The 16,738-nt window shown below is 43.3% G+C and overlaps 1 protein-coding gene across 8 annotated transcripts in view; it reads left to right on the top strand.

The window, feature by feature from the left end:
• Positions 1-16,738, top strand: part of ASAP1 (ArfGAP with SH3 domain, ankyrin repeat and PH domain 1) — a 396,678-nt gene that overhangs the window by 346,806 nt on the left and 33,134 nt on the right. For 6 of the 8 annotated variants that reach the window (XM_065519634.1, XM_005564080.4, XM_073999460.1 and 3 more), the window contains one exon: positions 9,316-9,486. The exons of the other annotated variants lie outside the window; for them this stretch is intronic. In XM_065519634.1, the coding sequence (XP_065375706.1) occupies positions 9,316-9,486 (171 nt within the window). The remainder of the gene's footprint in view (positions 1-9,315; positions 9,487-16,738) is intronic. 8 annotated transcript variants of the gene reach the window in all.

Genomic DNA, 16,738 nt, shown 5'->3' with positions numbered 1-16,738 from the left:
ACAAAAAAAAAAAAATAGAGAGAGATATATATATATACACACACACACACACACATATATATATACACACACACACAAAGAAATTAACCAGGTGTGGTGGCACATGCCTGTAGTCCCCAGCTAGTAGGGAGGCTGAAGTGAGAAGATCACTTGAGCACGGGAGACTGCAGTGAGCTGTGATCGCTGTAACTGCACTCCAGCCTGGGTGACAGAGAAAGACCCTGTGTCATTAAAAAAGAAAAAAAAAAGAACAAAAAATTGAGAAAGCAATCCCTTTTACGATAGCTACCCCCCCAAAAAAACAAAAACCTAGGAATAAATCTAACCAAGGAGGTGAAAGAGCTCTTCAATGAAACCTTAAAAAACAGTGGTAAAAGAAATTGAAGGGGACAGTTAAAAATGGAAAGACATCATATGCTCATGATTGGAAGAATTAATGTAGTTAAAATGATCATACTACCCAGAGCAATCTACAGATTCGATACAGTCTCTTTCAAAATACTAATGATGTTCCTCATAGAAATAGAAAAAAAGCAATCCTAAAATTCATATGGAAGCACAAAAGACTTCATATAGCCAAAGTAATACTAAGCAAAAAGAAAAAAACTGGAGTCATTACACTATTGACTTCAAAATATACTACAAAGCTATAGTAACCAGAACAGCTTTGTATTGGTGTAAAAATAAACCCATAGACCAGTGGAAGAGAACATAGAACCCAGAAATAAATCCACATATTTATAGCCAACTGATTTTTGATAAAGGTGCAAAGAACATACATTGGGGAAAGGATCCTTCTTTAATTTGCTGAGAAAACTGGGTATCTATCAACTCAAAATGAAGTAAAGACTTAAACATAAGACCCAAAACTATAAAACTACTAGAAGACAACATAAGGGAAACACTTCAGGACATTAGTCTTGGCAAAAATTATATGTGTAACACATCAAAAGCACAGGCAACAAAAAAATAGGCAAAGCAGACTATATCAAACTAAAAAAGCTGCTGCACAGCAAAAGAAACAATCAGAGCAAAGAGACGACCTGTTGAATGCAGAAACTGTTTGCAAACTATTCATCTTACAAGGGACTTTTATATCCAGAATATACAAGGGACTCAATTCAGCAGCAAAATAATAATGATAATGTGATTTTAAAATGGGCAAAGGATCTGAATAGACATTTCTCAAAAGAAGAAGTAGAGGCCGGATGTGGTGGTTCATGCCTATAATCCCAGCATGTAGGGAGGCCGAGGCGGGTGGATCACCTGACGTCAGGGCTTTGAGACCAGCCTGGCCAACATGGTGAAACCCCATCTCTACTAAAAATACAAAATTAGCTGGGTGTGGTAGCATACACCTGTAATCCCAGTTACTCAGGAGGCTGAGGCAGCAGAATCGCCTGAACCCAGAGGCGGAGGTTGCAAGGAGCTGAGATCACGTCATTGCACTCCAGCCTGGGTAACAAGAGTGAAACTCTGTCTCAAAAAAAAAGAAAAAAAGAAAAGAAGATATATAAATGGCTAATAAGTATATGAAAAAATGCTCAACATCACTAATCATGAGAGAAATGTAAATCAAAACCACAATGAGATATTTTCTATTTCCAGTTAAAATGGCTATCATCAAAAAGACAACAAATCCTGATGAGGATGCAGAGAAAGGGGAATTCTTATATACTGTTGGTTGGAACGTAAATTAGTACTAATGAAAAACCATATGGAGGTTTCTCACAAAACTAAAAATAACACTATCATACTACTGAGCAATTCTGCTACTGGATAGTTATCCAATGGAAAGGAAATCAGTGTCTTAAAGGGATACCTGCACCCCACGTTTACTGCAGTGCTATTTACAGCAGCCAAGATATGGAATCAGTCTAAATGTCAATCAACAGATGAATGGATGAAGAAAATGTGGTGTATATATACATATGGAATATTATTCCCGTAAAAATGAATGAAATCCTGTAGGCTGGGCACAGTGGCTCACACCTGTAATCCCAGCACTTTGGGAGGCTGAGGCGGATGGATCACCTGAGGTCAGGTTACGGTGAGCCAAGATCATGCCACTGCATTCCAGCCTGGATGACAGAGCAAGACTCTGTCTCCAAAAAAAAAAAAAAAGAAAAAAGAATGAAATCCTTTCATGTGCTGCAACATGTATGAGCCTGAAGGACATTATTTTAAGTGAAATAAGCCAGGCACAGAAAGATAAATACTGCATGTTCTCACTCATGTGGGAGCTAAAACAAAACAAAACAAAAAAGCTCAAGCCTGGACAACAGAGTGAGACCCCATCTCTACAAAAAGTTTTTCTTAAAAAATTAGCTGGGCCTGGCTGGGCGCAGTGGCTCACACCTGTAATCCCAGCACTTTGGGAGGCCGCAGCGGGTGGATCACGAGGTCAGGAGATCGAGACCATCCTGGCTAACATGGTGAAACCCCATCTCTACTAAAAATACAAAAAAAATTAGCTGGACGTGGTGGTGGGTGCCTGTATTCCCAGCCACTCAGGAGGCTGAGGCAGGAGAATGGTGTGAACCCAGGAGTCGGAGCTTGCAGTGAGCCGAGATGGTGCCACTGCACTCCAGCCTGGGCAACAGAGCGAGACTCAGTCCCCCCCGCCCCCGCAAAAAAAAGAAAATTAGCTAGGCCTGGTGGCATGCACGTGTAGTCCCAGCTACTGGGCAGACTGAGGTAGGAGCATCACTTGAGCCCTGGAAGTTGAGGCTGCTGTGAACTGTGATCATACTGCTGCATTCCAGCCTGGGCAACAGAGTGACACTCCGTCTCAAAAAAAAAAAAAAAAAAGAGCTTATGTTAGTAGAGAGTGTAAGAGAGGTTATTAGAGTCTGGGAAGGGGTTGAGCAGAGGATGGGCCAGATTAATGGATACAAAATTACAGCTAGATGAGAAGGATAAGTTCCTGTGTTCTGTAACACTGTAGGGTGACTGTGGTTAACAGTAATTTAGTGTATATTTTCAAAAAGCTACAAGCGAGGATTTTTGAATGTTCACAACACAAAGAAATGATAAATCTTTGAGATGATGGATATTAGCTACCCTGATTTGATCATTACATGTTGTACACATGTATTGAAATATCACTATGTATCCTATAAATACGTACAGTTGTGTCAACTAAAAATTTTTTAGGCCTGACACGGTGGCTCACACCTGTAATCACAGCACATTGGGAGGCCCAGGCAGGCGGATCATGAGGTCAAGGGTTCGAGACCAGCCTGGCCAACATGGTGAAACCTTGTCTCTACTAAAAAAATACAAAAATTAGCTGGACGTGGTGGTGGGCGCCTGTAATCTCAGCTACTTGGGAGGCTGAGACAGGAGAATCACTTGAACCCGGGAGCTAGACATTGCAGTGAGCCAAGATCATGCCACTGCACTCCAGCCTGGGCAACAAAGAGCAAAACTTCATCTCAAAAAATAATAATAATAATTGTTTAAAGATGAGAATGTGGAAGTGAAGTGATAACCGGTTATGTCCCTGAAAGTTCTAGCCAGAAAGGATATGATGCCATTTAGAGGAAGGGAAGCAAGCTGTTGTCAAGGCTGAGAGTCTGGTCTTGCTTGAGTCAGACAGAACAGGGTTCTGCCTGAACATAGCTGCTCATTTGCTGTGACTCGCTAAGTTCCTAAACCCTCTGAGCCTTGGGTCTTTTTATCCTTCAGATGGATATAATGATGACAATAATGATATTGATATTTTACAATATAAATTTTAAATACTGTGTTTTAGCTCAAGCACATAATACTCAGTAAATGGTAGCTCCAGAAAATGCAAGATGAGGAGGAAGAGATTTGAAAAGCATGCTGATTATGATTTTAGGAATGAATTTTCATTTTTTACGGTATATATATTTAGGTATAGGTGAATGATTTCCAGGAGATTTTTTTCCGGGCTAAGTGGAGAGATTGCCTTGTTGTTGAGTACTGTTTGGGGAGATATTCTCAAACCACCTTCATAGTTTAAGAATGTATCGATTTCCCATAAGGGAACTTCAGTGAGAAGAGAATGTCATTTCCTGGGAGAGTCTCAGGAGATAGCTGCCACCTTGTGAGAGACTAAATTGCTGGGCCCAGGAATGTGGGACAAGAGCTTTGGCCTGAAAACTGCCTGTGGGCCTGCCAGAGTGAGCATAGTCACTTCTGCAATGTGCTGTCTGGGTGCACTTCCTGAACCCTGGCCGTATGCCGGGCACGCTTCTGACATAGACCTCAGTCAGAGGCATCCCCGAGGCTGACATTGAGGTGCTCTGGCAGCACATCAGGTAGGTTCAGTGGCGACCACTTGAGTTGAAGGCACAGCAGAATGTCCAGATGGAGTGACCAAGAGGCTGTTGGAGATGTGGGAAGAGACCCAGGCATAGCCAGGGGTCAGGGCTGAGGATGCTGTCTGTGCGGGGAGGGCCGTTAACAAGGGAGGACGGTGAAGAACAGATCAGAAGACACATTTAGAAACTCCTAGAGAACAGGGCGGGTGAGGAGAGAAGCCACAGAACAGAGTGCCTTGAGGACAGGCCTGTGTCCAGAGCACAGCACCTGACACCCACGAGAGGACCCAGAAGTGCCTCAAGGATGAAGGGTGGTGAAAACAGGCACCAGTAGGTGTCCACAAAAGGACTTTTTTTTTTCAAGGACTTTTTTTTTTTTTTTTTGAGATGAACTGTCGCTCTGTCGCCCAGGCTGGGGTGCAATGGCATGATCTTGGCTCACTGCAACCTCCACCTCCCAGGTTCAAGCGATTCTCCTGCCTCAGCCTCCCAAGTAGCTGGGATTACAGGTGTGTGCCACCGTGCCCAGCTAATTTTGTATTTTTTAGTGGAGACAGGATTTCATTATGTTGGCCAGGCTGGTCTCAAGCTCCTGGCCTCAAGTGATCCTCATGCCTCAGCCTCCCAAAGTGCTGGTATTGCAGATGTGAGCCACCATGCCCGGCCTCAAGGACTTTTTCTGATCATGGATTATTTAAAAATAAATATGTGGCTTGCCTTCTCACCCTACAGAACACTAGTCCTGTCATCCACCTCTGTTTAAGGGCGGGGGATGCTTTCTCATGGAAAATACATGCTCCTAGATGATTCAGCTTCTTTGAATGTGACAGCTGATGCTAAACTAACATGTAAACCCTCAGGAAGAATGAGGTGTACTCTGTCTCCTCTTAGAAGACCTTCTAATTATTTAACCTCATTTATTCATAGAAGCTTTGGAAGACTAGACCCATGTTTTTAAGAAGATATAGACAGTTATTTCACATGGTAGCCAATATTAGTGGCAAATGAGGTTTGGGGCACTTTCTTCTTAACTTCCACAGGCCTCTGGCAGAGTTCAGGAGAGAAAATTGCCTCTTAGTCACCTCTGCATCTCTGTCACCACTCACTAATCTTGCCTCCCCACCCTTTTTTGTGTTGCGTTTGATGCTGTGTTCCATTTTATTTTGTTTCCACTTTCTTTATCTTACCAGAATTGCTTTTTTCCTGACTGAAACAGTACTCAGATTTATTTTGCATAAAAGATCCCTTTTAATGCTGTGGGACTGGTTACTAATTTTGGAAGTCTTTCTGAGCTCTTTAAATCTTCAAACATTTTTTAAGTCTGCGTTTCTGGGGTTTTATATATAGTGTTTTTCAACCTTATTTTAACTCATGCCTTGCCAGCGAAGATTTTGTAGCATCTTCCTTTCTGTAGCTTCTACTACAAAACAGTAGATAGGTCTGTGTGTTTGTTTTCCAGGTGTAAGATTATAAAATTGAATATCCCTTTTCACACTTAACACTGTTCCTTCCTACTAATTCTCCCCACTTGTTTCTGATCAGTCACCCTAAGTGAAACGTACTGGCCTCCTTAAGAATTACTGGCCTGGCCAGGCACTATGGCTCACGCCTGTAATCCCAGTACTTCGGGAGTTGGAGGTGGGTGGATCACCTGAGGTCAGGAGTTCAAGACCAGCCTGGCCAACATGGTGAAACCTTGTCTTTTCAAAAAATACAAAAATTAGCCAGGCATGGTGGCACACACCTATAGTCCCAGCTACTACTTGGGAGGCTGAGGCAGGAGAATCACTTGAACCCGGGATGGGGAGGTCACGGTGAGCCAAGATCACACCACTGCACTCCACCCTGGGCGACAGAGTGAAACTCCATCTCAAAAAATAAAAATAAAAAAATCACTGGCCTAAAAAGATGGAAGTAGTGGTTGAGTCATCTACACAAAACCAGAGAAAAGCCTAGCCCTAATAGAACTCTCCCAGTCTTGTGGGAGAGTCAGGTAACAAATAAGTAAACAAAGACTTAAATAATTAGAGATTATAATTAGCAATATGAAGGAAGTCAGAAGTATATAATGGCATAGGACGTACTAATTCCTTAATTTTTGAAATGATTCAGGAGGTTGGATTTTGCATGGTTTATGGTTACAGGATGCCTCTTTGGTCTAATCTCTCCTGGAGTCTCATACATATATAATGCAGTGTTGCTCAGAGACATGGCTCCAATAGCGTTTTGTCTTTGACAATTTTTGTTTCCTGGAAGGGAACTGCATCTGCTTCAGAAAGTCCCTAGATGGCGATAAAGATGAAATTGCTAGAGAACCTCACCATTGTCTATTATCTATTATCCATTTTTTCCAAAAGGAAAGTTACACTTCCTGATACTGAGCATTTGTTGTTGTTTTCCTCATGTGCCAAGCACAGGAAATGCTGCCCTGGCTTTCAGGAACCAGCAGCATCATTTGATGGGGTGAGTGCCTCGCCAGTCCTGGACACCTGCCTTATCCCAGCTCTGCCCCTCATGGCTTGTAACTTTAATCATGCCTCTGAGTTCTTGGCTGCAAAATTGGGGCAATACTGTCTGACCCACATACTTCACAGAGTTGGTATGAAAATCAAGAGGTACAACTATTAGTATCCATAAACATTTTTTTTTTTAATTTAGACTAGGTGTGGTGACTCACGCCTGTAATTCCAGCACTTTGGGAGGGTCACTTGAGCTCAGGAGTTCAAGGCCAGCCTGGACCACAGAGTGAGACTCTGTCTCTACAAAAGATTTAAAAATTTTTTTAAATTATCCAGATATTGTGATACACCCCTGTAGTCCCAGCTACTGAGGAGGCTGAGGAGGGAAGATTGCTTGAGCCCAGGAGATCAGGGCTGCAGTGAGCTGTGATCGTGCCACTGCACTCCAAGCAGGATGACAAAGCAAAACCTTATCTCAAAAAAAAATTGCTTTAATGATAAACCTAGGAAAAAAGTCGAGAAATAGCATATATAAACACATTTTGAAAACTACAGAGCATTATGCAGATGCAAGGCCATAATAACAATCTTTGTATTGTTATAAAAGTAAAATAGTATCTGAAAGCTGCTGTGCCTGATACTCTAATTAAGTGTTGATTTGGGGCAAGCATCAGGCTTCCATTGTGTATCACATCAGTGAGACAAAGAAGCAAATTATATAGCCTGGCAATTTAAACCTAAAGCAGATGATAATTTTACTGAGATTAACAGTATTTACTTTCAGAACTAGCCTATCTTAGAGAAATGATGGTTTAAGTCAATATAGTAGGGACTAGTAGTTGACAGTGGGAAATACGAAAGCTTCCTTTATACCAAGGAAGGAGGCCAGCAGCTAATTAGATTTTTTTTTTTAAATACAAAGAATGTATAAAGCTCTTTTGGAGCCCTTCTGGATTACTAGATATCTACTAATCTGTGTTAAACATTCAGTGTGACAGTCTTCTTAGCTTGTTTTTGTTTTTGTTTTTGTTTTTTTTGAGACAGAGTCTCACTGCGATGCCCAGGCAGGAATGCAGTGGCATGATCTTGGCTCATTGCAACCTCCACTTCCTGGGTTCAAGCGATTCTCCTGCCTCAGCCTCCCGAGCAGCTGGGACTACAGGCGTGCGCCACCACACCTGGCTAATTTTTGTATTTTTAGTAGAGATGGAGTTTCACCATGTTGGCCAGGCTGGTCTTGAACTCCTGACCTCAAGTGATCTGCCCACCTCAGCCTCTCAAAGTGCTGGAGTTACAGGTGTGAGCCACCGTGCCTGGTCCTAGCTTTTTTTTCTTAATGTTTGCAGAAGCAGTTTTGCCATGAACACAGTTAAACCATACACCTTAAATAAAGCAATAGTAGTGAAAGTGCCCAGCATAGAATACCTGGCACACACCAACCACTTCATTGTCACTTTGAATAAAGAAAATTAAGATCAAATACACTACTCCCTTAATAGCTTTTAAAAACAAACCCCATTTTTGTGTGTATGTGGAATATTACTATCATTTCTGCTGTCTTGTCTTTAGGTCTGGAGAAAGTTGAGTCTTTTTTTTTAGTTTATAAAAATCAGTGTCTAATTTATATAAATGTTGTTCAGGCTTCCAATATAACAGATGGTTTGGTTTCTAGAGCAAAGGGTTTTTGGAGTTCTCTTTTTTCCAGGTAACGCTTTACGTCCAGTTCTTTCTTCATTATTTAGAAAAGCCTTTTTTTTTTTTTTTAAAGAAAAACTTAAGGCAGTTTGCTGACTAAAAGAAAAAGTTGTAGGGAGAAAAATTCTATTATATGAACCATTTCATGTATTTCATGTTTCAGCTTGTGGCCCAGTGAAGGCTTAGCCTGTACCCTGTTCTTTCTCTGTTGATTTTGCTGGTAGTGATGTGTGATTTCTCCCTCAGTAGATTTTGTGATGATTCTAAGGAGTTATTGTTTTAAGATGTGCGTGTGTGTTTATTTTTCCCATTGTACCTAAATGATCTAAACCCAGTAGCATTGTGTTGACTGGCATTTTGTTCCTTAAAGCACACACTCCTCTTACCTTTGTTGTAAATTTTTCTCTCTGTTGCCTAGGCTGGAGTGCAGTGGCACAATCATAGCTCGGTGTATCCTCGAACTCCTGACTTCAAGTGATCCTCCTACCTCAGTCTCCCAAGTAGCTGAGACTACAAGCACACACCACCAGGCCCGGCTAATTTTTTAAATTTTTGTAGAGACGGAGTCTTGCTATGTTACCCAGGCTGGTCTCAAACTCTTGGCCTCAAGCAATCCTCCCACCTCAGCTTTCTACAGTACTGGGATTACAGGCATGAGCCATTGCACCTGGCCATTTTTTTTTTTTAACCAAATTTTTAAAACCCTATATGTGAGTTATTAGATTGATGGACTTAGCCATATCCAGCCTTTTGCTTTTGTCTTTGTGTATCATACCACATTTTGATGTGTGGAAGTGATTGCATACTGGCTGTTTTGTATCTGTGAGACTGGGATTAATCTTCCTGCCCCCATTCAATTTCCTTTCTAGGTCCAACTGGCCCACCTTCAACACTCCCTCTAAGCACCCAGACCTCTAGTGGCAGCTCCACCCTATCCAAGAAGAGGCCTCCTCCCCCACCACCCGGACACAAGAGAACCCTATCCGACCCTCCCAGCCCACTACCTCACGGGCCCCCAAACAAAGGCGCAGTTCCTTGGGGTAAGTTATCCTAAAGTCAGGGCCAAAGCTGCTGGGGCCAGGCAGCATGTGGGGTTCCACTGGGCAGTGGCCCATTAAGCACATACATGCTGGGTGCTGACTCGGGTATATATGACATGATTCTACCTGTCTCTTAAGGCAAAGTAACATTTTGAAAACTATTTAGGCCAATAAAAGCTAAAAGGTGCTGAGCACTTCCTAAATCTTACTCAATTATAATAGCAACTCTGTGAGGTAGGTATTATTAGTCTCTTTTATATATAAGGAAACAGAGGCTCAGAAAAGCAAAGTAATCCATTTTCCTCACAACAGCCGGAATGGTTTTCTTATATAATATAAATCAGATCATCGTCACTCTTCTCCTTAACACCCTTATAAGATTTCCTCCTGAGCTTCAGATAAATGCAAGCTCCCTATACCAAGGCCCACAGGGCCCTGCACGATCGGACTCTTATCTCCCAGACCCTCTCCTGCCACTCTGTCTTGAGGGCTGGCTGCCTTTCACTTCTTGGATACACCATCCGCTGCCTCCTGAGGGCCCTCCCACTCCCTGGAACTCTGTCATGCTTTCTGAACAGCTGCCTCCCTTTCATCCTTGAGTTCTCAGCTGGCATGTCTGTCTCCCTGACCCTCCTTTCCAACGCAGCTCCCTCCCTACCTGTTTTCTCCCAAACACCTTATCACAGAATGTAAGCTGCCCCACTAAAATGGAAGCTCCATGAGAGCCAGAACCTTGTCTGTCTTGTTCTCACCTGTGTTTACTGGAACCGTGCCTGACACACAGTGAATATTCAGTAATCACTTGAGAATGAATAAATTTGCCCAGAGTCAGCTTGTTAATCACTTCAGTGACATTGATTGCACATGACAAATTCCCATCTACAAGGGACATAATTTCCATCTTTACTACTGGCCTGCTAGCGACTTAGGGGTCACGCCATCACCAAACAGGGTCTTGGCCCATGACAGACAGACACAGAAGCTTTGCTGAATAAATATGTTAGTTTGTGTGTCTCACCTCTTCCTGCTGTGGAGTTTCCTTGTTCTTCATAATTTTTGTGTTTCGAGTTTTGGGGGAAAGTTACATTGTCCGGTTGCTGATTGTCACCTGTTCACCATCTGGTCCAGACACCCTGGGTTATGTGTGTGGCAAGCATGTGTCTGCATTTAGCCGTTCATTCTCTGAGTCTGTTTGCTTACTTGAGGCACTTGCTATGCCCCTTGCTTGGGCCTTCTCAGTCCATATGCTCATGGAGCTCATGGTCTAATGCAGTACACATGTGGGTAAATCATTAGAGCACATGTTCTTTACTATCAGGATAGACGTGTTGTCTAAACACTGGAAATGCTGGAAAACTGAGTGTCAGACTTTGGAGGAAAGCCAGGGAAGGTTTAGAGAGGAGGAGACATTGGAGTTTGGTGTTAATGAATTAGTCCCACAAGCCAGGCAAGAACAATTGAGGTATGTTAGCACGTGTGTACATAAAGACTAAGGATGTCCTTGACATTTTCAGAGGCTGCTGTGTAAGGCCTTCAGGATCCCCAGATTTCGTCAAAAAGGCCTTTCCCCCAAATAACATTCCATGAAAGTCACAAGTTTCACATGCAGATTTTCATATCACAAATTAACCTCCTTTCCAATTTTCTCTAAATTTTAATCCTCTTGTTTAAGTGGTTTTATTTCTTGTAAGCTTTAAAGTGCCTTTTTTCACGTTGTATAGACTCAAACATTCGTCAAATAAATGTACCAAATTTCTGCTTTCCGGCTTGAAAATCATCACTTTTTTAGATTTTCACATCACTCAAGAGCAAGACTAGCAGCTGGCCGCTTTTCCCCCCATTGTTGGTGGGTCAGGGAGCATTTTTTATTAAACAAAATTTACTTTGTAAGCATGCCTGACAGTGAGCTGGGGGCATTAGAACCTTTTCCAGATGAGGACGCTGTTCTGTCAGTTTGTCACCAGCTCAGAGCCTCTCACCTACAACCAGCCTTGAAGGACAAAAATCATCATCTGTCCTCAGCCACAGTGACAGTTTGCCACGTGGCATGGACTTTTGATTTTTGAAATCAAAATTTTAAATTTAAAAAACAATTTAATTTTTATTTTAAATTTTGATTTTAGAAAGCATATGTTGGTGTACATGCATGTATGTGAGATATACTATCTACAGACGCAGGTCAGTAATGGGCATGTATGGGTACATTCATACACAGCTGGACTTCTCCTTAGAAAGGTTATAGTTGCTCTGATCCTGGTGCTTACAGTCTGCGTTGTATTATTACTGCTTGGTTTTATCCCTCTCCGCCTCCTGCTGACATTGTATTCTAGAAGCCAAAGGCAGGGCCCGACGGGTCATCAGCAAGGCATTTAGGGGACCAGCCTCCTAGACAACCTTCCTCTCTGATGCCTGCAGCTTCCCTCTGTGGATGCACCTTTCTAGCGCTCTTATGTTCCCCTAAACCTCCCATCTCTTCTCAGCCCGTGAGGATCAGGGCCTTTGAACTGTGAGAGATCAGGACTGGGGGGTAGACACCAGGCATGAGCAGGTAGTGAAAGAACAGACCCTTAGCTCTCACCAGGCCTTCCTTCTCCACCCCCAAAGCTGAACATGCCCACCATCTTGAGGTACACCACATTCCCCAAAGTTCTATTTTTTTCTCTCAGATCTGAGCCTCACAGTATGCCCTCAACCTAGAATCTTCTTCCCTCTACTTCTTTATGTTAATGTTTAGTCATCTTTCAAGACCTGCTCTCCTGGGATCTACTTAAAAGGCCTTCCACAGTCCAATAAAACTCCCCACTCCCACCCTTTGCCCCCACTGGTGTAGTGGGTATCACAGTGGCTGTTTCCTTGCCTGTCTTTTCCAGTACATGAACTCCTTCTGAGGGCGTGTGCTGCTTCTCTCAGCAAAGTGCTCTAAGGTGGACTCAAGCATCATGCTCTCTGGATTCTCATTCCATCTCTACTACTCAATAGCCTTGTGATTTTCAGCAAGTATCTTTGAATTTTTCAGTGCCAAAGCTTCTCTAACCATAATATGGAGCTAGTAATAGTGTCTGTATTGCATGTGGAGTTATCATGAAGATTAAATGAGAAGAACACATGAAAAACAACCAAAACATAGGCAGCACCCAATAAATGTTAGCTACTGTTACCATTATTCTCAGCCTAGCATTTTGCTGGATAGCTGGAGAAACCTGCATTAGTTTCCTGAGGCTCCTGTAACACATACCGCAAACTGGATGTTGTAAAATAACAAATTTATTCTCTCAGTATTAGAAGCTAGAGGTCCAAAATCCAGCAGGGTTTTGCTCCTTCCAGAGGCCCTGTGGGAAGAATCTGTTCCTTGCCTCTCTCAGCTTCTGGTGACTCCAGGTGTTCCGTGGAGTGGTGCAGCCCCTGCCTTCATAGTCATCTCCCCACTGCCGCTGCCTCTCTGTGTTCTCAGAACTGCCTTTGCCTCTCTCTCATAAATGTACATGTGATTGTATTCAGGACCCACCTGAATTTTCTGTGATAATCTCCTTGTCTCGGGAGGCCGAGGTGAGCGGATCACTTGAGGTCTGGAGTTCAAGACCAGCCTGACCAACATGGAGAAACCCCATCTCTACTAAAAATACAAAATTAGCTGGGCGTGGTGGCACATGCCTGTAATCCCAGCTACTCGGGAGGTTAAGACAGGAGAAACGCTTGAACCCAGGAGGCAGAGGTTGTGGTGAGCCAAGATCGCACCATTGCACTCCAGCCTGGGCAACAAGAGTAAATCAACTCCATCTCAAAAAAAAAAGATAATCTCCTTGTCTCCCTTTTTCCTAGTCAGGTGACATTTACAAATTCCAGAGATCAGGATTCGGTATCTTTGGGTGGCCATTTTTCAGCTTACCACAGCTTGTCCTCTGACCCCCAAAGAGTCACATCCAACCCACGTGCAAAATATGTTCACCCATACCAACAACCTCAAAAGTCTCAAATCCCTGTCTTGGCCATTGTTTTTTCTAGTCTTCTCTGAAGACTAGAAAAAGCTGTCATGTAACTGCCAGATGTACTCCTCTCCCCACTGTGCCCAGGATTTCTTCCTCCAGATTCACAGGGGAGATTTGGGGGTTATAGTTATTGTCAGCAGCTCTCCATTCTGTAGATCAATGGGTTCATGCTGATCGCTTGCCTAACATTAAATACAGAATCAAACTTGTAAACTAGGCAAGACTCGAGGCCTCCTGTCCCAATCTGTTGTAGGCCACCTGTTCACACCACCACTCTGTTGTACCCACTAGTCTCACTAGCCATCCATACAGCAGCACTAGCATCACTCCCATGACCTCTGCCTGCTTCACAGCAGCCTCTTTCCTCAGCCAGGAGGAGGTTTCTACCTGTCAAGTTCTCTCTCTTGGTTTTTTGAGTTTTGTTGTTGTTGTTGTTGTTGTTGTTACCCAGGCTGGAATGCGGTGGTGCAGTCCCAGCTCACTGCAACCTCCACCTCATGGGTTCAAGCAATTCTCCTGCTTCAGTCTCCCAAATAGCTGGGATTGCAGGCACCTGCCACCACGTCCAGCTAATTTTTGTATTTTTAGTAGAGATGGGATTTCACCATGTTGGCCAGGCTGGTCTTGAACTCCTGACCTCAAGTGATCCACCCATCTCGACCTCTCAAAGTGCTGGGATTATAGTTTTGAGCCACTGAACTCGGCCCACCTGTCAAGTCTGAAGCCTGTACCCTTGGTTGGTTCCCCGCTATTTGTGTTTCTGGTCTCGGGGCACCTCTGACATTCAGCTTCTTTGCAGAGTAGCCATGACTGACAGGTCTTGGCTCCGCTGATGATCACACTTTCTATGCTGATGATTAGCCCCACCCAATCCTCCATGTTGACCTTTAAGAAGGAGGTAGAAGGTGGTTTAAGAAGGAAATAGATCTTGCATTTGGCCTTGGAAGATGAGTGGAATAGGGAGGAGGAAATAAGCAAGGCAGCTGATGTTGAGACTTTTCTGAGACCGAGGACCAGAGATTGTAACCTTTAATGCATCTACTTCACAGAAGGCCACACTTCCTTCATTACAAAGAGTCTATCTTTCCCCCTCTCAAATTCCATTTCATGCCTTCATAAACTCCTTTTTCTTTGTGTTTGAGACAGGGTCTTGTTCTGTCACCCAGGCTGGAGTGCAGTGGCATGATCATAGCTCACTGCAGCCTCCACCTCACAGGCTCAAGCTATCTTCCCACCTCAGTCTCCTGAGTAGCTGGGAGTACAGGTGTGCACCACCACGCCCAGCTAATTTTTGTATTTTTTGTGGAGACGGGGTTCCACCATGTTGCCCAGGCTGGTCTCAAACTCCTGAGTTATGTGATCTACCTGCCTTGGCCTCCCAAACCGGAGACTACCAGCATAAGCCACCACACCCAGCCCATAAATTCTTAATACAGGTTTATGGCTTGTAAGACAAAAGAAAATGACAATTCTTCATTATTTTAGAATCTTTGGATAAAACACTGCATGCGTAATATTTTATAAGACCATCACTTGTAAGCGCCTCACAGAGTGCTAGGCATTGTGTTGAGCACTTCGCATGTGTTAACATACCTCAGTCTTAACCATAGTTACACAGAGAGAAAATGCTATTATCTGAACTTCAGGGCGCAGAAAGGTTAAGTGATTTACACTCTTTCTCACAGCTAGTACCTGGGGGCCAGGATTCACCTGCAGCCTGTGTGGCTAAGAGCCAGCCCTCCTCACCCTCCCCACGCACCACTCTGTGCTCGCAAAATGCAGGCCCACCATCCCTTTCTCCTCACAGCAATGGTTTCTGTGCCCATGAAACTGAGGTGTGGAGAAGGCGATCAACTTAGCATGGTTCACCTGGCAAGCAGCACAAGCTCTGCTAGCTGTGCCTCCTCATCCATCTGCAGCATGGCACTCTGGTATGCCATTCCCATGCTGTCCAGGCAGGGAGGGCCACCCCAGGCTTTTACCCTGCCAGAACCACAACATCCACAATGCCCAAAATAGCCCCAGCATTACATTACTGAAGTCCTGCTTCTGTGATGAATCCAGCCATCTGTCTCAGGAGACTTCTAACGCAGGCTTTTGATAGCAAAACAAATAGTCCTGTGGACAGATTTGGGGTTTGTAGGGACTTCATGATTTTTGAAGTTGCATTTCATTGAACCTCTTTTTTCTTTTTCTTTTTCTTTTTTTTTTTTTTAAGACAGCATCTTGTTCTGTTGCTTCAGCTAGAGTATAGTGGCACAATCACGGCTCATTGTAGCGTCAACCTCCGGGGCCCAAGTGATCCTCCCATCTCAGCCTCCCAAGTAACTTGGGACTCTAGGAGCATCACACTATACTCAGCTAGTTTTTAATTTTTGTAGAGACAAGGTCTTACTATGTTGCCCAGACTGGTCTCGAACTCCTGGGCTTAAGTGATCCTCCTGCCTTGGCCTCCCAAAGTGCTGGGATTACAGGTGTCAGCCTCCTCACCCAGCCTTCCTCTTTTTTTTTTATAACCTACTTTATAACAGACTAACACATATTTTAACACAATTTAAATAATAAGAAATGAGGACGAAGGGAGAATAAGGGTAGCAGAGTAAGGTGAATTCCAGGAGTGTGATTTCTCCACAAAGTGAGTAATAAAAAGTCACATACAGTGTGTGGAAGTAAGCCATGGATTTGACCCTAAGATTCTTACAGGCAAGAGCAAAGAAAGAAATACAACTAATTGTTAGGTTCATGATAGCCTGAAGACTAACGCTATTCTCACACTTGAGACTCTTGTAATTAACACCTGAGAGCAATTTCCCCCCTCCCCCTGGCCCTCCATCCTTTGGCATTTAGAGAAGTGTCTGCAGTGCACGTGGGAAACCATAACATGCACTGAAAGAACATTCCAGAAGCCCAAGTTCTGATCCAGGTTCTACCAGTCCTTGACGAAGTGACCTCTGGGAATCACTTACATTCCTCATCTTTGGTCACTGGGAGTTAGAATTGTATTTTTATTTAATATAGAGCAAATAATGGATGAAAAACTATGCCAAAAATTGGTTTACTGCTTATATTGCAGGCCTGGGACTTCCAGCTAAAAAAGCTCAATATTTGAAATGTCTGAGACATGGATATTTACTTCTTTTTTTTTTTTTTTTTTTTTGCTTTTTTGGTTTTTCTTCTTGTTTGTTTTATTACATATCTACTTTTTGGAAGTGGGACTGTCATTGTCCCAGTTACTGATGAGGAAATTAGGCACAGAGAAGTCAAAT

Source organism: Macaca fascicularis, chromosome 8 (assembly GCF_037993035.2).
Source record: "Macaca fascicularis isolate 582-1 chromosome 8, T2T-MFA8v1.1".
NCBI lineage: Eukaryota > Metazoa > Chordata > Mammalia > Primates > Cercopithecidae > Macaca > Macaca fascicularis.
The sequence above is the reverse complement of the archived record's forward strand: the minus strand, read 5'-3'. Positions and strand labels throughout refer to the sequence as shown.